The sequence below is a fragment of the Chiloscyllium plagiosum genome, chromosome 6, assembly GCF_004010195.1.
Source record: "Chiloscyllium plagiosum isolate BGI_BamShark_2017 chromosome 6, ASM401019v2, whole genome shotgun sequence".
NCBI lineage: Eukaryota > Metazoa > Chordata > Chondrichthyes > Orectolobiformes > Hemiscylliidae > Chiloscyllium > Chiloscyllium plagiosum.
In genome coordinates this window covers 12,132,160-12,156,790 of record NC_057715.1, presented here as the reverse complement: position 1 = coordinate 12,156,790, position 24,631 = coordinate 12,132,160, and the positions used below count along the sequence as shown (strand labels likewise).

At 42.6% G+C, this 24,631-nt stretch overlaps 1 protein-coding gene across 2 annotated transcripts in view; it reads right to left on the bottom strand.

Moving 5' to 3' along the window:
- Positions 1–12,434: 12,434 nt before the first annotated feature.
- The window catches only part of LOC122550458, a 51,055-nt gene continuing 38,858 nt past the window's right edge, over positions 12,435–24,631 (bottom strand). The window contains exons 4-5 of one of the 2 annotated variants that reach the window (XM_043691200.1): positions 23,138–23,189; positions 12,435–13,303 (exon numbers count right to left, since the gene is read on the bottom strand). In XM_043691200.1, coding sequence (XP_043547135.1) covers positions 13,232–13,303; positions 23,138–23,189 — 124 coding nt within the window. In that variant the 3' untranslated portion in view covers positions 12,435–13,231. The remainder of the gene's footprint in view (positions 13,304–23,137; positions 23,190–24,631) is intronic. The other variant, XM_043691202.1, reaches the window with a different exon arrangement.

Sequence of the window (24,631 nt, the reverse complement as noted above, 5' to 3'; positions counted from 1 at the left end):
ATACTCTCTCTCTCTCACACACACACTCTTACATACTCTCACACACGCACACATATGCTAACACCCATGCAGACCCTCTCTCATATACAAGCCTGTCTGATCACCAGCCTCTCCACATTAAAAGACGTCACGCACAATAGTCCAATGGTGATGAGTTCGTGGCAGAAGGGGTAGGACAGTGATATCTGGATGATCCTAGTCACAAACTGAGACATTAGGCGGTGAGTGTCAGATTCCATCATCTTGCTCCTGGATGAGGTAGACAGAGCATTTCAGCAGCTGCACCCATGCCTGAGCAGCCCTGTTTAGGACCAACCCCGATAGGGGACGGGGTTGGAAAAGGTGATCTAAAAATAGCCTGCCTCCAAACACCTGACTAGATTACTGCATCCACAGGGATCACCCACATGTGATCAGAAATGAAGAATAATAAACTTTGGAGCCTGGAATGTAAGAACCTGATGGACCCAACTAACAGTGACTGAAATGAGAGAAGAACCGCAATTACAGCCAGGGAACTGAATAGATGCCAGATTGACCCAGCTGCTCTGTCTGAAACCCACCTTGCGGATGAAGGGCAACTGAAGGAGGTAAAAGGTGGTTACATCTTCTGGAAAAGGAAGGCTGCTGATGAGCCTAGAATTCACCATGTTGGATTTGCAATTAAGAATCAGCTCATCAGTTGCCTCTCTGAACTTCCTGTGGGGATCAATGACTGACTCATCACCATCTGCCTAATGCTCACTAACAGCCAGAAGGCTACAGTTGTGCTTATGCCCCAACCCTTAACTCAGAGGAGGAAGTAAAGGAAGTAAAGGAGACTTTCTTTGTCAACCTTGACACACTGTTGTCAAGCATCCTCATGGAGGACAAGATAATTCTTCTTGGAGACTTCAATGCGAGGGTTGGTCAGACCCACAATCTTTGAAATGGCACCGTAGGAAGGGAAAGTATTGACAATATCAACTCCTTTTCACAAAATGTGCTGCATATAACCTCACCATCACAAACAAATCTTCCATTAGAATCTTAGAGGCACCCACACTTTAAACAATGGCCTCTCATTGGTTGTGTCATTATTCGCTCCAGTCACCATCAGTACATGAATGTCACCAGGGCTATGATTGGGTCAGATGACTGCTGGACTGATCACTGCCTTATCCATTCCACAATGTCCACCAGACTACACAGAAAGAGGAGGGTTTAGAAGAAGCAGACCTGGCCAAGTTTCAACATCGGGAGCCTGGGTGACATGGTTGCTATGAAGTATTTACAGGCCCCACTTCCTGAAGACTGACCTTGGGGATACCCAAAGAACATAGGAGAACACCAGAGTCTGCTTAAATCAACCATTCTCAGGACCTGCAATAAAACCCTCAGGTAGAAGTCCAGAAGCCATGACGAGTGGATTGATGACAATGATGCAGAAATTAAACAGTTCATCTCCAAGAAGCCACACTGCGACTCAGGGAGTGTTTTCTCAGGTAGAAATCTATTGGCATGGACACGTGCAAGTACTTTGCCAGTGGTTGACAGCAGGAAAGACGTCTAATTCCCACAGTCAGCCTTGACATCCTTTTTGAACATGATCACAATTGGGGCATCCCGGAGCTTTAAGGAGAGTTCTTTTTTCAGTCAAATCTTTAACATCAAAGCCTGTATGTGTTCATGGAGCTGTGAGCTGCCCTCTTTTAGGATCTCAGAATCCCTCCAGAGTGAAAACAGGCCATTTGGCCCAATAGGTTCACACCATATCTCTGAAGAACATCCCACCCAGACTCACACCCCAACCCTATCCCCATAACCCTTTGTTTCCCATGGCTAGTCCACCTAACTGACACATCCCTGGACACTACATTCAATTTAGCATGGCCAATCCACCAAACGTGCACATCTTTGGACAACTCTGCAGGAACCCCATCAAGGCCAGCATCTTATGTTTCTTAGGCATCTTATGACAGTTCGTATTTCAGTCACACTGGGAGGCTTTCCTATGTCACCTTGCATGGATCTCTTGGGGATTTAGTTAATGATTTCCAAGTTAACATTGGTATTGCAGTTGAGTTCTTGAAATTGCTCTCTCTTGCGAGTATTTATATCTTTGCTGTCCTTGAACAGTTTTTGCAGGGGGTTTAGACCACGGTAGTTTGGACCGAGTACTGCCTTGGTGGTGCTGAAGAAGCCTCTTGTGACCCCGGCATCTGCCAACTGTTGGGTTTCCAAGGCCTTGTCAGTTTTCGATCTCCCTTACCCTCTTCAGGACATCTTCCTTAGCTTTGGCATCAGCCCTTCTTTTGGTCATGCTGCCAATCACAGAAGGCTGTCCTTTTCTTGGAGACGTCTAATTCCCACAGCTCCATGAACACATACAGGCTTTGATGTTAAAGATTTGACTGAAAAAAGAACTCTCCTTAAAGCTCCGGGATGCCCCAATTGTGATCATGTTCAAAAAGGATGTCAAGGCTGACTGTGGGAATTAGACGTCTTTCCTGCTGTCAACCACTGGCAAAGTACTTGCACGTGTCCTTGCCAATAGATTTCTACCTGAGAAAACACTCCCTGAGTCGCAGTGTGGCTTTTGCCACTCCAGAGGAACAACAGACATTATTTTCACAGCACGTCACGTATAAGAAAAATGTCAGGAGGAAAAAAACACTCTGCACACCTTTCATTGACATAACTAAGGCATTTGAAACAGTCAACTGCCTGGCTATCTGGCAGATACTGTCACAACGCAGCTGCCCTTATAAAGTTGCCAATTACTAAGGCTGTTGCATGATGACACGTCTGCGACAGTGCTTAGCAACCATGGATTGGAGTCTGAGCCTTTCACCGTGGAGACAGGTGCATCTCTGTTCGCCATCTTCATTGTCACTATCCTCCATTTCACTGACCAAAATCTGCCCAAGGGAATTCAAATCAATAATGATATAGATAGTAGACTGTCCAACCTCAGTAAGTTCAAAGGCAAGCCTCCAACACCTCCTGTTTGGAGCTTCAATATGCAGAAGGCAATGCTATCACAGCACACTCTGTGGAAGATCTGCAGTGCATCTTGGATGGCTTTGCCAAGTCATATAAGTTCCTGAGCCTTAGCTTTTAACATCAACCTCCATTCCTCCTTGAAAATGTGGATCACTTCTCATACCTCCGTTGCCTTCTCTCCTCCAAGGCCAACATCAATGCAGAAATACAACACCGTCTGAGCTGTGCCAGTGCAGACAAGTGCACAAACATCAGTGGCTTGGAGGAGGCCAGCGTCACCATCACCATAATTCAATAACCACTCCAATGGACTGGCCATGTCAACCGAATGGCCAACTCACACTTACCTAAACAGATCATGTCCTCCCAGCTGAAGGAAGGTCAGTGTGCCTGCCGTGGCCAAAAGAAAGGCTTCAAAGATAACAACCTCAAGAAATTCCATATCAACATTAACAATTGGGAGGACAGGTCTACCTTCCGGACTAACAGGGGAAGCATCATCCAGCAGGAACTATACGCCATGAAAACAATCTCCACTATGCCGCTGAGCAGATGTGATTCCTTCGAAAGGACAACAGAACATCAAGAAGGCCTACTCACCACCACCATCACCATCACTACCGCCAACTCCAACCACCAATAGCACCCACCAATGCCCACACTGAAATAGAATCTGTGGATCCCAGATTGGCTTCTTCAGCCATCTGAAGACCAACAAGTAGATGCCCTTATGGAATACAATCATACCCAATCCGAGTAAACGCTGTTATTGTTATTGTTACCACATTGGATAAGTGTTGAGAGTTACAGGGACACAGCATTCATTTTGAGTGGAAGACCCAAAGTGTCCATTTTGACCCAGCAACAGTGAAGGAACGGTAATATATTTCCAAATCAAGATGGTGAGTGTTTTGGAGGGGGACCTTGTAGGTGGTGGTGTTCTCATACACCTGCTGCCTTTGTCCTTGCACATGGAAGTAGTCATTGGTTTTAAACATGCTGTGTCAGGAATTTTGGTGAATTTCTACAGTGCACCTTGTTGGTAGTAGTCATAGAGTCATAGAGACAGGCATGGAAACAGACCCTTCGGTCCAACTCGTCAGTGCCGACCAGATATCCTAACCCAATCTAGTCCCACCTGCCCATATCCCTCCAAACCCTTCTTATTCATATACCCATCCAGATGCATTTTAAATGTTGCAATTGTACTAGCCTCCACCACTTCCTCTGGCAGCTCATTCCATACACGTATCACCCTCTGAATGAAAATATTGCCTCTTAGGTCTCTTTTGTATCTTTCCCCTCTCACCCTAAACCTATGCTGTCTAGTTCTAGACACCCCCACCTCAGGGAAAAGACTTTGTTTATTTATCCTATCCATGACCCTCATAATTTTATAAACCTCTATAAGGTCACCCCTCAATCTCCGAAGCTCCAGGGAAAACAGCCCCAGCCTGTTCAGCTTTTCCTCTAGGTCAAATCCTCCAACCCTGGCAACATCCTTGTAAATCTTTTCTGAACCTTTTCAAGTTTTGCAACATCTGTCCGATAGGAAGGAGACCAGAATTGCATGCAATATTCCAAAAGTGGCCTAACTAATGTCCTGAACAGCTGCAACATGGCCTCCCAACTCCTGTACTCAATACTCTGACCAATAAAGGAAAGCATACCAAACGTCTTCTTCACTATCCTGTCTACCTGCGACTCCACTTTCAAGCTATGAACCTGCACTCCAAGGTTTCTCTGTTCAGCAACACTCCCTGGGACCTTACCTTTAAGTCCTGTTAAGGTTTGCTTTCCCAAAATGCAGCACCTCGCATTTATCTATATTAAACTCCATCTGCCACTTCTCAGCCCATTGGCCCATCTGCTCCAGATCCTGTTGTAATCTGAGGAAACCCTCTTTGCTGTCCACTACACGTCCAATTTTGGTGTCATCTGCAAGCTTACTTTCTATACCTCTTATGCTCACATCCAAATCATTTATGTAAATGACAAAAAGTAGAGGACCCACCACTAATCCTTTTGGCACTCCACTGGTCACAGGCCTCCAGTCTGAAAAACAACCCTCCACCACCACCCTCTGTCTTCTACCTTTGAGCCAGTTTTGTATCCAAATGGCGAGTTCTCCCTGTATTCCATGAGATCTAACCTTGCGAAGCAGTGTCCCATGGGGAACCTTGTTGAACGCCTTACTGAAGTCCATATAGATCACATCGACCGCTCTGCCCTCATCGATCCTCTTTGTTACTTCTTCAAAAAATTCAATCAAGTTTGTGAGACATGATTTCCCAAGCATAACGCTATATTGACTATCTCTAAGCTGTCCTTGCCTTTCTAAATACATGTACATCCTGTCCCTCAGGATTCCCTCCAACAACTTGCCCACCACCGAGGTCAGGCTCACCGGTCTACAGTTCCCTGGCTTGTCCTTACCACCTTTCCAAACAGTGGCACCATGTTTGCCAACCTCCAATCTTCCAGCACCTCACCTGCGACTATCGGTGATGCAAATATCTCAGTAAGAGACCCAGCAATCACTTCCCCACCTACCCACAGAGTTTTAGGGTACACCTGATCAGGTCCTGGGGATTTATCCACTTTTATGCGTTTCAAGACATCCAGTCCTTCCTCCTCTGTAATATGGACATTTTTTAAGATGTCACCATCTATTTCCCTACATTCTATATCTTCCCTGTCCTTTTCCACAGTAAATGCTAATTCAAAATACTTGTTTAGTATCTGCCCTATCTCCTGCGGCTCCACACAAAGGCTGCCTTGCTGATCTTTGAGGGGTCCTATTCTATCCCTGGTTACCCTTTTGTCCTTCATGTATTTGTAAAAACCCTTTGGATTCTCCTTAACTCTATTTGCCAAAGCTATCTCATCTCCTCTTTTTGCCCTCCTGATTTCTCTCTTCAGCATACTCCTACTGCCTTTATACTCTTCTAAGGATTCATTGTTTATATCCTGTCTATACCTTACCGGGATGAGACCATTCGCCGCCACCGATTAGCCACTGCCCTTTCACCAGCGAGGACACTTCGCCACCACAAGTATTTGTAACTCATTTTTATGTATAAACCAATAAAATTATATTTATTTCACCTTTTTTTAATCAATATGTACTATGTTATTGTATAAATAAAGGGGACTGAGAAGTATGAAAGAACAGTTGGGAGGGAAAACAATCAGCACATATATATATTTCCGGTGGCGAATAGTCTCCAGAGGTCAACGACCCCAGTGGAGAAACGCTGGTGGTGAACCAGCAGTAGCTAATCGGCGTTCCCTATACCTACCAGCCTTTCCTTTCACCCTAACAGGAATATACTGTCTCTGGATTCTCGTTATCTCATTTCGGAAGGCTTCCCATTTTCCAGCCATCCCTTTACTTGCGAACATCTGCCCCCAATCAACTTTTGAAAGTTCTTGCCTAATGCTGTCAAAATGGGCCTTCCTCCAATTTAGAACTTCAACTTTTACATCTGATCTATCCTTTTCCATCAAAAAGAATGGAAAAAATTTAAAACTAATAGAATTATGGTTGCTGGCCCCAAAGTGCTCCCCCACTGACACCTCAGTCACCTGCCCTGCCTTATTTCCCAACAGTAGGTCAAGTTTTGCACCTTCTCTGGTAGGTACATCCACATACTGAATCAGAAATTTTTCTTGTACACACTTAACAAATTCAAAGCCATCTAAACCGTTGACACTATGGCAGTCCCAATCTATGTTTGGAAAGTTATAATCCCCTACCATAACCACCCTATTATTCTTACAGATAGCTGAGATCTCCTTACAAGTTTGTTTCTCAATTTCCCTCTGACTATTAGAGAGTCTATAATACAATCCCAATAAGGTGACCATCCCTTTCTTATTTCTCAGTTCCACTCAAATAACTTCCCTGGATATATTTCCGGGAATATCCTCCCTCAGCACAGCTGGAATACTATCCCTTATCAAAAACGCCATTCCCCCTCCTCTCTTACCTTCCTTTCTGTCCTTCCTGTAGCATTTGTATTGTGGAACATTAAGCTGCAAGTCCTGTCCATCCCTGAGCCATGTTTCTGTAATTGCCATGATATCCCAGTACATGTTTCTAACCATGCCCTGAGTTCATCTGCCTTCCCTGTTAGGCCTCTTGCATTGAAATAAATGCAGTTTAATTTATCAGTCCTACCTTGTTCTCTGCATTGTCCCTGCCTGCCCTGATGGTTTGTCTTGCCTTTGTTGTCAACTGTACCAGTCTCAGATTTAAATCTTTCCTCACTATCTCCCTGACCACCCCCCCTACCCCCCCACCTTGCTAGTTTAAATCCTCTCCAGCAGCTCTAGCAAATCTCCCTGCCAGTATATTAGTCCCCTTCCAATTTAGGTGCAATCCGTCCTTCTTGCAGAGGTCACTTCTACCCCAAAACAGCTTCCAATGATCCAAAAATGTGAATACTTCTCCAGTGCACCAGCTCCTCAGCCATGCATTCATCTGCTCTATCCTCCTGTTCCTGCCCTCACTAGCTCATAGCACTGGGAGTAATCCAGATATTACTACTCTCGAGGACCTCCTTTTTAAATTCCTGCCTAACTCTGTGTAATCTCCCTTCAGAATCTCAACCTTTTCCCTTCCTATATCGTTGGTTCTAATGTGGGGACGATTACCTCCTGCTGGCCCCTCTCCCCCTTGAGAACATTCTGCACCCTCTCTGAGACATCCTTGATCCTGGCACCAGGGAAGCAACACACCATTCCAATTTTTCACTGCTGGCCACATCTGCTGCTGCTACTCAATATTGGTGGTGGATGGAGTAGATGATTGTGGATGTGGTACTGTTCAAGTGGATTGCTTTGTCCTGGATAGCGTCAAGCTTCTTCAGTGTTGTTGGAGTGCACTCATCTTGGCAAGTGGGGTGTATTCCATCATACTCCTGACTTGTGTCTTGTATAGGTTGAACAGGATTTGGAAAGTCAGGAGCTGACTTACTTGCCACTGTATTCCTGGCCTCTGGCCTGGTCTTGTAGCGACTGTATTTATTTGACGAGCCCTGTTAAATTTCCGGTCAATGGTAACCATCAGAATGTTGATAGTGGGGATTGAGTGATGGTAACACCATTGAGTGTCAAGGGGCAGTGATTAAACTCAAAAATAGAAATTGCTGGAAAACCTCAACAGCTTTTCCATGGTGTGAATGTTACTTGCCACTTGCCACCAACATCAGAGTGGCCACTCTTTTCATGCCATCTCTTAGTTACTGGCTCCACCTCATCGCCACCACTGATGCCAGGTCCTGCCCACAACCAGGAGGCTCTGGTTCTGTTGCCACATTGACGACACATGGAGACCCATTCAGGGCACACCACCCTGCTGCCACTTCAGCTGTCGCCTCGCTGACACCTGGAGTCCCTGGGTCCACCGCCAGGCTAGGCTGATGCCACCTCCACCAAGAGTCCTGGTCTGGCAGCCCTCCTCCGTGGTATCACCTCCACCACTGACAGGAAGAAGATAAAGAAAAAGGGAAAGAAAGAAGACATTGAAGGGTAAGGAAAGAAGGGAGGAAGCAGCTGGCCTGGAGAGGACAGGCCCAAGAGCTTGAATGCTGCCTAACTTGCAAAGGGATTTAACTATCGAGTGGTGACCAGTTTCAACCCAATCCATGACAAAGTGGTTTTGACAGAGTTTCAAGGCTAGGTCCTTTAAGCAAATGGAAACAAAGTTTTTAAATCAAATTTGGTGAACCACAATATTTCTGATGTCTTGGTGGAATTGTTGAGAAAACTCTGGGATCCGTCCTGACCACATCTGCTATTTGATACGCTCTGGGATGTTTGACCACAGATTGTCTGTTAACCCATATTTACTTCATGTTAATTTGGAAGTTGTTTGTACATTGTAGATTGTTTACCTTTTCAACTGTAGCCGTAAAATGGATTTTGTTTGTGCGAAACCATGAAACCTTGTGGCTTTATTCTCCAAGTCTGGATATTGAGCGGTTTGGAGGTGGTGGTGTTCACTTATACCTTCTGCCCTTGTCCTTCTACACTGGAAGTGATTGTGGGCTTGGGAAGACCTTTAGAATGGTTCTGAAGAAGGATCACTAGAGTTGAAACATTAACTCTGTTTTCTTTCCACAGATGCTGTCAGACCTGGTAAGTTTCCCGAGCAATTTCTGTTTTTGTGTGTTTACCATAAAGGCTCAGAGTTTCTAAAAGTCCCAGAAAGATGTTGAGGTGACCAGTTTGTAAACAGCTGTGCTGTAGACTACCCATTTACTTATCACATCAAAGAGACCTGGTATTTCAAGGAGCTAATTAGCTTTTCCAAGTGTTCCATGAGGTTCAAGCATAGGAACTGCATGGAGATTATAAAACAGGCATCCTTCATTGCACTGGCATTGAGTCTTCAGCAGTTGTGTGCTAGAGACTAACAGTGAAGGAACAGTGTACCTAAGGTGGAGATGACCTGCAGTACAGAATGTATTCCGCTGTAAACAAAGACATTTTCAAGAGATGTATCAGAGTGAGACTATAGTTACTTCCAAATAGAGAAACCCTTCAGAAAATGTACCAGCTGTCACGTTACCCAAAGAAATTTCAAAAGAAGATCCAAAAGTGGAACCAAACCACAAACCATACTCGCTGTTGTTGTGACACCAATTTAACAATAATGTGATACTATCCTCGAAATCCACGAAGTGAAATCGAAAGAAGATTCCTACAAATGACAAATCAAAAGACTTAACTTTCATGAGAGGCACATTGAGAAATTGGAGCGATGTCAACACCAACAGTTTCAGTCTCTTCCACAACTGTTTGAGAACCTGAAGCCAGAGAGGGCAGCCTTGGCAGCTGTGCAGAAGCAGTTCCAGAGATATCATACAGTACTGGGTGTACGTGTGGAAGAACTGAAATAGCAGGCTAGTACGCAGCTGGGGTACTGAGTGCTGTCCAATACTCAAAGATACCAGCCTTGACAAAGGGGCACAAAAAATGGTGCCTTCATGACTCAAAATCCTCAGACACTGTTTGGGATTGAAATGCAACATTGCCAATGCACATGACCAAAGCAGTATCTAACAGAATAATGAAGATACAACATACAGGATTAAAGTGACATTAAATATATATTTGCAAGTGTGGTTCATTTGCTGGTTGTTTCTCAAGTATGAAAAAGCTGATGGGTGTGTCATCCTCTGCTGCATGATTCACAATGCTTCTCGAGCATGGACATGCAGTTAACTGACCATTGCATAGCTGCACATAACCTTCATCCTGTCCACTAGGGACAATAACACTCTCTTGCGGTCCAGCTGCTGAACCAGTGCTCCAGGACAAAAGATTCTGTACTAGCACTTGACCTAATCGTGCCTGAAGTAAATGTGAGAGTTGCATTTGTATAGCCTTTTTAACAACCCCAGTTTGTGCCAAAATACCTTCGCAGCCAGTTAACTACATTTGAAGTTCTGTGCATTGGTTGGTAAGGTGGTAAGTGTTTTCTTTTGTGTTTCATTTTCTCAGTGGTCTATTTGGGAATTTAGAATAGTGGGAATGGAGATTAGGGCAGTTGAATGTCCAATACTCAAAGATACCAGCCTTGACAATGGGGCACAAAAAATGGTGCATTCATGACTCAAAATCCTCAGACACAGTTGAATGACTCCGAAAGCTAGTGTGCTTCCAATTAAACCTGTTGGACTATAACCTGGTGTTGTGTGATTTTTAACTTTGGATTAAGAAGAGTTTAGCTTAGATTACTTACAGCGTGAAAACAGACCCTTCGGTCCAATAAGTCCACACCGACTCGCAACCCACCCATACATTTACCCCTTCACCTAACACTACGGGTAATTTAGCATGGCCAATTCACCTGACCTGCACATCTTTGTGACTGTGGGAGGAAACCCACACAGACACGGGGAGAATGTGCACACAGTCAGTCGCCTGAGGTGGGAATTGAACCTGGATCTCTGGTGCTGTGAGGCAGCAGTGCTAACCACTGTGCCACTGTACCACCCATAAAGTTTACTTTGTTATTTTTTCAGAAATAAATGCAACAGTTTTATGTGTGCTGTGGTTTATCTGTTCTTTATTGGAAATCAACGCTCAAGTGAGCAAATGCGAGGTCCTGCACTTTGGAAAAAAGAATACAAGCATGGACTACTTTCTAAACGGTGAGAAAATTCATAAAGCCAAAGTACAAAGGGATCTGGGAGTGCTAGTCGAGGATTCTCTAAAGGTAAACATGCAGGTTGAATCCGTGATTAAGAAAGCAAATGCAATGTTGTCAATTATCTCAAAAGGGTTGGAATATAAAAGCAGCAATGTGCTACTGAGACTTTATAAAGCTCTGGTTAGGCCCCATTTGGAGTACCGTGTCCAGTTTTGGGCCACACACCTCAGAAGGGACACACTGGCAATGGAGCGTGTCCAGGTGAGATTCACACGGATGATCCCTGGAATGGTAGGTCTAACATACGAGGAGCAGCTAAGGATCCTGGGATTGTACTCATTGGAGTTTAGAAGGTTAAGGGGAGATCTAATAGAAACTTACAAGATAATACATGGCTTGGAAAGGGTGGAAGCTAAGAAATTGCTTCCATTAGGCAGGGAGACTAGGACCCGTGAGCACAGCCTAGAGGGGGTCAATTCAGAACCGAAATGCGGAGACATTTCTTCAGCCAGAGAGTGGTGGGCCTGCGGAATTCATTGCCGCAGAGTGCAGTGGAGGCCGGGACACTAAATGTCTTCAAGGCAGAGATTGATAAATTTTTGATGTCACAAGGAATTAACGGCTACAGGGAGAATGCGGGTAAGTGGAGTTGAAATGCCCATCAGTCATAATTAAATGGCGGAGTGGACTCGATGGGCCGAATGGCCTTACTTCCACTCCTATGTCTTATGGTCTTATGGTCTTAAGTCTCTTGCTGGCTGGACAGCTGTTATTCTAGCGAAGGTAAGAATTGTTCATGGGACATTGTGGAATTTCCATCATAGTACATACTGAAGAAATTACCCAGGAAACTGAATTTACTACTGGGAGATTCCACTACACCTGGAACCCTCCAAAAGTTCCTATTTAAATTATAGTCTTTGGTAGGGCTTAATAAAATTAAGTAAGTAGTTACTCAGGAAAAGTTAGACTGTTAAATACCCATGTATATTTTGATCTGAACCAAAATTTTGATCTGAACCATTGCTCAGCATCATGGTGAGTCCTAATTGTGCCCTCTTAGGATGGTGGCTGATGGTGACTGATATTTCCCCTCCTTGACTTTGCATTCTCAGCAGGATTATTGCTCAAGGTCTTCAGTTGGTTCCAAACATTAATGCCAGAATCCCAATCCCAGTTGGTTTGGGAGATGGATTTTAACCTTGCTGTTGAATAAAACAAATTGAATAACAAACAAGGAAACTCGTGGAACTTAGTCTGGACTGTAAATACAATTCTAAAGTTATAGTAAGTTGGAGTAAAGGAAACTGTTGTAAAATACCTGATATTCCATCCCCTCTTCCTGTAAGCCAGTAATTTAAGCGAGCATGCAGTTCAAGAAGACAGCAAGGCAATGCTTTTTGAATTTCTTTTTTAATGTGCACCACTTTTAGGTGATTTGATGAAGAGCACAGGCCCTTTAAATTACTTTGCACATATATCTCAGTGTGGTAAATTGATGGTATTGACACCTCAACGTTTCAGGTTGCTGCATAATTTGGAGTGAATGTTGACTGGTAGTCTTTCGGTAGTTTCCTGAATTATCCGTGTTCCATGTGTAGATACATAGTACTGCAGCTAGTGAACTATAGAAGACATCATTTCCAAGCCTATTCCTCTCTTCACCTGAAACCCACATGTTTCAGCCTGAACTCACTGTAACAGTGATCAGGAATGGGAAGCTCGCTGAACTTTCCTCTTCTGGTAAGAATCTGCTTGATTATAAATAGAGATCCAAGATAGAAGCTTGAATCTGTCGGTCCTGGAGCAGTGACTATCATTCTCATGCAGTGTTTCAATGAGCCAAATTCTGCATTATGTATGATTCTTGATAAAACTCCGAGTCTCGTTTTTTGATTCAAAGCCTACAACTATCCCTGAGTTCTTGTTCGGCGTATTGCAAACAATGCATGAATCACTGGCAAAAACACAAGTATACTTTTATGCCATAATCATAAAGACCATAGCATTTGCTATATGTCTACAGTTCGATAACATTAATGCAGGGAAAGTGCTTGAGCATGTAAAATAGCCCAAAGTCTTTTATTTTGACATACTATAAATTGAGTTGAATCTTTCATAAAAATCAGATCCAGAAACGACTTCATTTGGTGCCTTATGGAAACAGAACGGATAGTTAGTTTCAGATAACAAAGAACAACCTAGAGTAACATAATTTAACTCCAGATCACGCCTCTGTGTATAAAGTTAGAGGTGCATAATCACAACTGACTCTGTACCTGAACATACCCTTGACTAACGCTCATTGTTAACTTGTTTAAATGATTGGAAGGGATGGAGAATTGCTACAGAATTGCTTTGATGTTTTGGATCGAAAGAAATTTAACATTGATTAAATATGAGTGGAAGGAAATGAAATAGTTATATTTTTGTACAGCTGTACAAAAGGCAGCATGCTAATATTATTGTTGTTCCAGCAGCAGGAAGTGCGGGAGCATCAAGCAGGAGGCTGGTCATGGGGTTGCATACTTGGGCGGTTGCTTTACCCGAAACACCACTCGGGTAGTGTCTCCCACCCATACTCCTCCTCTAACCAAAAAGAAAGTTCTGTGCGTTGGTTGGTAAGGTGGTAAGTGTTTTCTTTCGTGTTTCATTTTCTCAGTGGTCTATTTGGGAATTTAGAATAGTGGGAATGGAGATTAGGGCAGTTGAATGTTTCTCCTGCAGTATGTGGGAGGTAAGGGTCACCTCTATTGTCCCTGCTGACTTCGTTTGTGGGAAGTGCACCCAACTCCAGCTCCCCGTGTTAGGGAACTGGAGCTGGAGCTGGATGAACTTTGGATTATTCGGAAGGCGGAGGGGTTATTGAGAGGAGTTATTGAGAACTGAAAAATGTGTTGCTGGAAAAGCGCAGCAGGTCAGGCAGCATCTAAGGAGCAGGAGAATCGACGTTTTGGGCATAAGCCCTTCTTCAGGAATGAGGAAAGTGTGCCAAGCAGGCTAAGATAAAAGGGAGGGGGAGGAGGGACTTGTGGGAGGGGCATTGGGAATGCGAAAGGTGGAAGGAGGTTAAGGTGAGGGTGATAGGCTGGAGAGGGGGTGAGGGAGGAGAGGTCGGGAAGAAGATTGCAGGTCAAGAAGGCGGTGCTGAGTCCGAGGGTTGGGACTGAGATAAGATGGGGGGAGGGGAAATGAGAAAGCTGGAAGATCTGCATTCATCCCTTGTGGTTGGAGGGTTCCTAGGCACTCTTACTCCAGGCATTGTGTTGCCATGGTCTGGTGATGGAGGAGGCCAAGGACCTGCAGGTCCTTGGCGGAGTGGGAGGGGGAGTTAAAGTGTTTAGCCACGGGGCGGTTGGGTTAGTTGGTGCGGGTGTCCCAGAGGTGTTCTCTGAAACGTTCCGCAAGTAGGCGGCCTGTCTCCCCAATATAGAGAAGGCCACATCGGGTGCAGCGGATGCAGTAAATGATGTGTGTGGAGGTGCAGGTGAACACCTTCCTCATTCCTGAAGAAGGGCTTATGCCAGAAACGTCGATTCTCCGGCTCCTTGGATGCTGCCTGACCTGCTGCGCTTTTCCAGCAACACATTTTTCAGCTCTGATCTCCAGCATCTGCAGTCCTCACTTTCTCCTAGGAGTTATTGAGAGCCAAATGAAGAAGGTAGATGGGTTGCTGTCAGGGGTAGGAAAAGGAACCGGCAGGCAGTTGAGGGATCTCCTTTGGTTGTTCCCCTCAACAACAAGTATACCGTTTTGGATTTTGTTGGGGGGATGACCCGCCAGGGTAAGCAATGGGGCAAAGGTCTCTGGCGCAGAGTCTGTCCCTTGCTACTCAGAAGGGAAAGGGGAAGAGGAGCAGACCTTTAGTCACTGGGGTCTCCATAGTTAGGGGGACAGATAGGAGGTTTAGTGGGAATGAGAGAGACTCACGATTGGTGTGTTGTCTCGCAAGTGCCAGGGTTTATGATGTTACTGACCGTGTTTTCGTGATCCTTGAGGGGGAGGGGGGGCAGGCCCAAGTCGTGGTCCACAAAGGCATCAATGACATAGGTAGGAAGAAAGGTGGAGGTCTAAGGCAGAAATTCAGGGAGCAAGGGTGGAAGCTTAGAGCTAGAACAAACAGGGTTGTGACCCCTAGTTTGTTGCTCGTGTCATGTGACAGTGAACCAAGGAGCAGAGAGAGCGGAGCTGAACACATGGCTGCAGGGATGGTGCAGGAGAGATGGTTTTGGATTCTTGGATAATTGGAGCTCTTTCTGGGGAAGGCGGGACGTCTACAAGCAGGATGGTCTTCACCTGAACCACAGGGATACCAATATCCTATGGAGGCGGAGCATTTAAACTATTGCAGCAGGGGGTTGGGAACCTGAATTGTAGTTCCAGTGTACAGGAGGTTCAAGGTAGTGAGGTCAGGGATAGGTTTACAAGGTCGCAAGAGGTCACTGGCAATCAGGATGTTGGTTTGAAATGTATGTACTTCAATGCCAGGAGCATCTGGAATAAGGTGGGTGAACTTGCAGCATGGGTACCTGGGATTTTGAGTTTGTGGCCATTTCAGAGACATGGCTAGAGGAGGGACAGGAATGGTTGTTGCAGATTCTGGGATTTAGATGGTTCAGCAAGAACAGGGATGTTAGTAAAAGAGGGGTGTGCGTGGCATTATTAAACAAGGGTAATATTACAGCAGCTGAGAGAACATTTGAGGACTCATCCACTGAGGTAATTTTGGCCAAGGTTAGAAACAGGAAAAGAGAGGTCACCATGTTGGGAGTTTTCTATAGGCTTCTGAATTGTTCCAGGGATGTAGAGGAAAGTATAGCAAAGATGATTCTCGATAGGAGCAAGAGTAACAAGGTAGTTGTTATGGGAGACTTTAACTTTCCCAATTTTGACTGGGAATACTATAGTTCAAGTAGTTTAGATGGGTCAATTTTTATTCAATGTGTGCAGGAGGGCTTTCTGACACAGTATGTAGACAGGCCAACAGGGGGAGATGCCATATTGGATTTGGTACTAGAGAATGAACCCGGTCAGGTGTTAGATTTGGAGGTAGGCGAGCACTTTGGTGATAGTGACCATAGTTTGGTTATGTTTATAAGCAATGGGCAGGGATAGGCATATACCACAAGGAAAGAGGTATAACTGGGGGAAAGGCAATTATGATATGATTAGGCAAGATATAGAGAGCTTATTCAAGGAACAGATATTGCGGGTCCTTGATTAGTATATACCTATCAGGCAGTGAGGTAGTTGTTGAGGGAAGGAGCCCTGGTTTACTAAAGAAGTAGAAGCTCTTGATGTGAGGAAGAAGGAGGCTTATGTGAGGATGAAGCATGAAGGCTCAGATTATGAAGGCTTGAGTGTTATAAGTTAGCCAGAAAAGATCTAGGAGAGGGCTAAGAAGACCCAGGAGGGGACATGAGAAGGTATTGGCAGATACTATCAAGGAAAATGCTAAGGTTTTCTATAGGTATATCAGGAATAAAATAATGATGAGAGTAAGATTAGGGCCAATCAAAGATAGTCATGGAAAGTTATGTGTGGAATCTGAGGACATATGGGAAGCATTTAATGAATACTTTTTGTCAATATTCACATTGGAAAAGGGAAGTGTTTGTGAAGATATGGAGATCCAAGCTACAAGATTAGATGGGATTGAGGTGGACAACGAGGAGGTTTTCGCAATTTTGGAAGATCTGAAAATAGATAGATCCCTGGGCTGGATGGGATTTATCCTCGGATTCTCTGGGAAGCCAGGGAGGAGATTGCAGAGCCTTTGACTGCGATTTTTATGTTATTATTGTCGACAGGAGTAGTGCCACAAAACTGGAGGAGAGCAAATGTTGTTCCCTTGTTTAAGAAGGGGAGTCAGGACAACCCTGGTAATTATAGGCCATTGAGTTCTACTTCAGTTGTGGGTAAGGTATTGGAAGAGCTTATAAGAGATAGTCAACATGGTTTTATGAAGGGCAGGTTATGCCTCACTAACCTTATTGAGTTCTTTGAGAAGGTGACAAAACAGGTGAATGGAAGTAAAGCGGTTGATGTGGTGCATATGGACTTCAGTAAAACGTTTGATAAGGTTCCACACGGTAGGCTATTGCACAAAATATGGAGTTACAGGATTGAAGGCGATTTAGTGGTTTGAATCAGAAGTTGGTTAGCTGAAAGAAGACAGAGGGTGGTGTTTGATGGGAAATGTTTATCGTGGACTCAGTTACCAGTGGTGTTCCACAAGGATCTGTTTTGGGGCCACTTTTATAAATGATCTGGAAATCGGCATAGAAGGATGGATTAGTAAATTTGTGATGACACTAAGATAGGCAGAGTTGTGGATAGTGCCGAAGGATGTTGCGGATTGCAGAGGAACCTAGATAAGATGCAGAGCTGGGCTGAGAAGTGGCAAATGAAGTGAATGCGGAAACGTGTGAGATAGTTCACTTCGGAAGAAATAACAGGAATGCAGAGTACTGGGCTAATGGTAAAATTCTTGGCAGTGTAAATGAACAGAGAGAGCTTGGTGTCCAGGTGCATAAATCCCTGAAAGTTGCCACACAGGTTGATAAGGTTGTTAAGAAAGCATATGGTGTGTTGGCGTTTATTAGTAGGGGGATTGGGTTTCAGAGCCACGAGGTTATGCTTCAGCTGTACAAGACACTGGTAAGGTCACACCTGGAGTATTGCATGCAGTTCTGGTTACTGTATTATCGGAACCATGTGGAAGCTTTGTAAAGGGTTCAGAGGAGATTTACTATAATGTTGCCTGGTATGGAAGGAAGGTCTTATAAGGAAAAGCTGAAGGTACTGAGGATATTTTCATTGGAGAGAAGAAGACCGAGAGGTGACTTAATCGACACATGTACGATAATCAGAGGGTTAGATAGGGTGGACAGTGAGAGCCCTTTTCCTTGAATGGTGAAGGCTAACACAAGGGGATATAGTTTTAAATTGAGGGCTAATAGATTTAGGACAGATAATAGGGTAATTTCTTCACTCAGAGATTAATAGAGGCGTAGAACGGCTTGCCTGCAATAGTAGTAGACTCGCTGACGTTAAGGGCATTTAAATGGGCATTGGACATTCATACAGTAGGATTAGGTGTTCACAACATCTTTTAGATAGTTAGAGATGCTTGCAGACTTTCTTCAATCACCAGAGACAATCAACACAGTGCAAAATCTCACAAGGCCCAAGTGCATGCTGGGAGAGAAGTCAGAACAACCTCTTACCATTTCCTGTGTGTTTAGATTTCTTGTGGTATTTTGGTGAGGCAGTAGAGAACAACCAATTGTTCTGCAACTGTGTGTTAGAAAGTCTGGGTCACTTTTCCAGAATCCATCTTCCTTTCAAAAGCAGGGAAGGGTTACACTGCGCTCGTTCTTATTCTGAGAAATTGAGTGTGTGAGAAATCATAGGAATAATCCTGTTGCTAATCTTGGTACACTAACCTAGTTCACACATTAACATGCCAGACTGCGTAAATGGGGAATTTTTATGTGTGGTCTCCCACTTCATTGCTGTAAGTTTTATGGAGACTCAGGATAAAGCAATGTAACGTCAAAGGACCATTCACTGAAGATTTTAACAATGGAGTGGAAAAGGCCTTGAGGATGTTTTTGAAAGTGTCAATTGTCTATTTAAGTATGATACCATAAATCCCTACTGTATTCATTTTACTGTTGACCCAGTTTAGAAAACCTGATTGATTTTTCCTGCTCTGTAAACCTAATGAACACAGAAGTGCCCCCAGCATTATCTCAACCATGACCAGGCAACAAGAATGGAAATTTGCCAACAGCATCAAACTAAGAGGATTAACAGGTTGTTATATAGAACGTTAAAGACTGTAGATGGTCTTACAGACAACATCTGAATGTAAATGATATAAATGAAAGGCGTCTATATGGAATACATTTAACTGAGTAAACAGAGGAACTCTGGTGTGCTGATGCATAGGACGTTATAGTGGCAGTTTGAGAAAATATGTCATAAACAAAACAGACACATCTTTGGTTTGAATCCAGAGGCATAACTTTATGAAAGCAAGCCAGCAATGTTTAACTTGAACGAGACTACTACATTGCAGTTTGAAAAGTGTGTGTAATGTCGGACACTACATAAGTGAATAGTAGTGGAAAGGCACAGGGCTATGATTTAAGATAAGTGCCTTAAGATCAAGGAGATAGATGGGATGTTAGTTTTCTCATCAAAGTGAAAAGATTAGGATAGCAGATGATGGATGTTCTCAAGGTTATTAACAATTATTTGATAAATATTTGTTTCCACTGATGAGGCAGTAATAAGTGAGCACCAGTTAAGATAAACAAAGAACTAAAAACAAATATAATAAAGATTTTATACATAGAAGGTGGTTAGAATATGAGATTTCATGTCAAAAATTATTGTTTTAGTTGTCTGTAAATTATTTCAAAAGCAAATTACATAATTATAAAAATGAAAAAAGGAATATTAGAATCTTTGATAACAAATAACATCAGCACGCTTCTAACTCAGAGGCATGTTTGCTATTACTAATATTGTATAATAAAAGTATAGTAAAAGAATGACTGGCTTTGAAGAGAATTAACTTAATGTAGAATCTTATTCTAGTCTGAAGTGGAATGCATTCAAGGATGGTGGAAACAGAAGGCAAGCTTAATCTGTATTTGAACAACAGAATGGTTTTAAGAATGGTTATAGGACAAAATGGATAACTCCTTCAAAATGTCAGCTGATTCTTACCAAGTTAAATTACCATCTTGTATGCCCAATGATTCTGATTCTTTTATGATAAACTATGAATGTGTAGGGCTCAAGTCACTGAACATCAGACAAACTTTTATATTTCTCAAAGTTTGAAACTATTTTGATGACATGATTGCTGAGAAAAATCAAATTAAAAAAAAAAAGCCCATGGAAAACCAAGAATCCAAATTATCTTCACATTAACACCTTGAGGAAAATATTGTGCTTTGTGATAAAACTGATTTGTAAAAATAGGTACTGAGAATATATCAGAAAGACATTGCTGCATTCATCTTCACCTGCTTGTAGGCTCAATTCAGCACACTTATGATGTGTTTAAGGTTATTCTTTGAGGGATCACAGCTAAAAGGTAAGCTATGTACTGAATAATTCCAACTATTCTATTTATGATACATTTACTTCCTTCTGGCAATGACTTGTGACAAATAATGTAATTTTCTTTATTGCGTTAGATACTGAATCTGAAGAGGATGAAAAATGAGCACTGCCACGCATGAGCTTTAAAAAAGGTAAAAAATGGTTCGGCTCCATTTGCATTAGACTTGCCTCAGCTCCATAAGGTTATTGCATTGAATTCAATTCCAGTTCTTTACAGTTTTTAGCTGTCTTAACAATGCTGCATGGAGGGACAGCATATTGTTAGAGAAGTTAGGTTTTGGAATAGACAACATTAGTTCTAGTAAGTGTTAAGGATGACTTGTTAAAGGTAAATTGTTCAAAACTGGTTGGGGAGGGTAATAGAAGATATTTGGGCCTACACTCTCTTGATCATCTGCTATAACATTAACATATGTCATTGAGTCATAGAAATGTACAGCACGGAAGCAGGCCCTTCGGTCCAACCCTTCCATGCCAACCAGTTATCGTAAACTAATCTAGTCCCATTTGCCAGCACTTGGCCCATATCGCTGTAAACCCTTCCTAGTCATATACCCATGCAGAAGCCTTTTAAATGTTGCAATTGTACCACCCTCCACCACTTCCTCTGGCAGCTCATTTCATACATGCACCACCCTCTGTGTGAAAAAGTTGCCCTTTAAGCTCCTATTAAATTTTTCCCTTCTCATCCTAAACCAATGTGCTCTAGTTCTGGACACCTCCACCCCAGGGAAAATACCTTGTCGGTTTATCCATGCCCCTTATGATTTTATGAACCTTTATAAGGTCACCCCTCACCCTCCAACGCTTCAGCCGATTCAGCCCCTCCCTATAGTTCAAACCCTCTGACCCTGGCAACATCCTTGTAAATCCTTTCTGAACATCTTGAAATTCCCACGTTAAAAATAACAGATCTCCTAAAGTCATGGTCAAATCTTTCCTTTAACCCAATAATAGCAAAAACAGATTAATGGGTATTTCTCATTGCATTTTATAGGGCCATGTAAACACAGTGTATAAAAAAGAATATGTATTTATAGAGTGCCTTTAACTTAGGCAAATGTGCCCCAAGAGAAAATACAAACGAGAATTGTGCATTGAAGGGCTCATCTGCAATTTTTCAGCAATGAGTGGCACTCATAGAAAGCAACATATCTTGGGAAAATCAAACACAGTGCTTATAATAGAGTTTTGCGGCTGGGAAATCTTTTCTGTCAATTCCAATTGTTGCTGAGAGCATTGAATTATAGAATGACCACATCATCATGAAATGCTTATCTTAATAACCAGGTGTTGTATAAATATAAATTTCTGTTCAAACCTGCTCTTATGTGGGTCTTTATCACAGATTGTTATCCTTGCTTTCTTCTTCAGTGGCTGATTTGAGTTATTTATCTAAACCTATAATCTCGTTAAGGGAAACTTTGGAGTTCCTTTTAGTACGACCTGCCTGTTTTACCTCACATTATTTCACTTCCAGTGGAGCAGTTTATACATATATCTAGTGATGTTATTGGGGGAAGGAACATGAATCAAAATTTTATTTTCATTTTCTAACAGTATCATGAAAATGTTTACATCCACAATAAATCTAAACTCATGATCTGCTGCTACTTTTACTTTGAGGTTCAAGGCATCCCCCATAATCTCAATCACACAAAGCGCATCTCGGATTCGTACGTTAAATTGAAGATAAGTAAAATATCTTCTTAGATCGGGACCCTCTCTATTTGATTTTGTGAGTTATCAGCAATGACAATCAGATACTATTTACAAAATGAAATACATAAAGATTGGAATTTGAATGATACTCATATCTTTGTTCAATTTAACATTCTTTGCTTGTGATAGGAAGCTGACAATAATGAGGCTGAAAGTGAGGTTGCTCAAAGACCAAACCTTTTTCTGTTATTCCGTCATTGTTATTGGGAGTCAGTTAGTAATTTAGGAAGAGAATATTACAATGAAAGAAGGATAGAACACATGAAATTGATTGAAAATTACAGAGTGACTGAGAGGATCAAATTGTTGGAATTATCTTTTGGAAAGTCTCTACACGCCACTTCACAGTTACACAGAGAGACTCCGGGTGTACCATTTGTCCTTTACACTCTCCACTTCTGTGCTCTAATCGTCCATCCAGACGCTGCCTCACTCTGTGACTGAGGTGGGGAAGTCCCACCTTAGGTCCCTTTTAAATCTTTTCCCTCTCATGTTAAACCTAAGATTTAAAAGGGTCCTGAGGGACAACGTTTTCAAACAAAGTGGTGTGTGTATGGAACAGGCTGCCAGAGGATGTGTTGGAGGTGGATGCACTTATAACATTTAAAAGATATCTGGACGGGTACATGAATAGGAAGGGTTTAGAGGAATATGGGCCAAATGCAGGCAAACGTGTCTAGTTCAGTTTAGGATACCTGGTCAGCACGGACGAGTTGGACCGAAGGATCTGTTTCCATGCTATATAACTATAGCTCTTTGTTGCATAGAGCAGATGCATCTGATCAATTTTGGAATCAGTTCATGGACTCCCAGATCATCTATAACTTCAGCAATGAGGTATGATGAGTGTCATATTTATGAAGACTATGAGTATTTTTGGCCTATATTTCACTATTTGAAGGGGCTGCTCCTTAATTTCTGAATCATGGTCCCAATCTTTGGCTACCTTCTGTGATAGGAATCGGGGCAGCAAGTTTACTATGTCATTTCACAAATTTCCTTCCTTTCTGATTTGGGTTTTTATATAGTTATCATCCTCTAACTTTTGGGAACTTGTGTTTCCTTACAAATTGTAATAATGATTTGACAAAATGACTGCATACACAGTCAGCCAGGCATTACCAGTGAATTTCCATTTGAGGGCCCATTTTGAGCGATGAACTCCTGCTGGTTCCTGTGTTTTGGAAAGATGCGGAAAATATACATTAACTCAGTTAATTGTCATTTGTAACAGAAAAGAGTGTAAAGACAAAAGTGTGCTACATTTGTGTCTATCTTCACTTATATCAATCGATCCAGTTCTCTGTCGAGTTCTCTACAACAGAAGTACATCCCAGGATCCCTCCAGGCAGAACCCCATTTCACTTCAGCACCTGGATCACAATAAAGGGATAACATAAATTCTTGTCTTGACTAAGAGGGGCGCCATTAGTCTATAAATGTTATTATAATTCATGATGAGAAGCACTTTTTATATTCAAGTATGATATGAATATTACCAATTCAACTGGCTATCAAATCTCATCATGTGTCCCCAAAGAAACATCTCCCTTCCATACCGTTGTGGTGTAGAAACAATGTTGAGTGAATTTGGCATTAATTAATGCATCTTAGAGAAACTGTCCCTGGACTAACTCATGTATTCCAGACTGCTGGAATGATGATTGAGATATTTAGATGACCGCTAGGTTCCCCACATATCCATGGGCATTTTGCTCATATTGGGTGAGTCTGTCACTACATGTCAAACTATCCCAGTGAGTTACAGGTTGGATCTCCTTTGATTACAAAGACTGCTATTCCACTCCAAGCCCAATTAACTGGGGCTTATCTGCCTAGCATCATCTTCCTTCAGCCAAACTTATCTTACTTTGAGACTGCGCTGTTATTTAGGCGCCCTCATAACTGGTGAGAGATCAATAGCCAGTGTTAGCTTTGACAATGTTCAGACTGTTGAGTATTTGTTCTCTGGTTGAGTCAGCAACACCCAGAATGGACCACCATCTTTAATTAGATGGCAGCCCGAATATGGCCTCCTTATTAACCCATTGTGCCAATATACCACTGGCCCTGACACCTGCTGAAAAATAGTTGTATTCTGTTCTCAGCCCTGGCACCAAAACCTCCTAGTAAGCAGAACAATTTCAGACCCTTGTAATTCCAGCAGAGGGAGTAATGAAATGGGTAATTCAATTGTCACAAATTGCCTATTGGTATAATATTCAGAAAGATTAATGTGCCAGTTCCAGATTTTATTTTAGATTTTCAGCACTCACAATCTTTCTAATTATGTGTTGTATTTAATCTGTATTGAATTAACTAAGAGAAACACAGCCTGTTATGATCAAAGAACTCCTTTACACCATTGATGCCTCTTGTTTGTTCACTCAGGAACTTTCTTCTTTGCAGAGAACTTGTTCTGCCTAATGAGAAGCATCAAGAAAACTGCATGTGATTGATAGTGAAATCTTTGTTTTTGACCACATTCAATAATAAGTCTTTGGAGTGGTAAGCAAACTCTGCTATCTTGTGTCTGCAGTGACAAACAGTTTCTATCTTGAAGCAGAACCTGAGACACGGACAGGGAAAGCAGCTAACACCTCTGGGCAACTCATG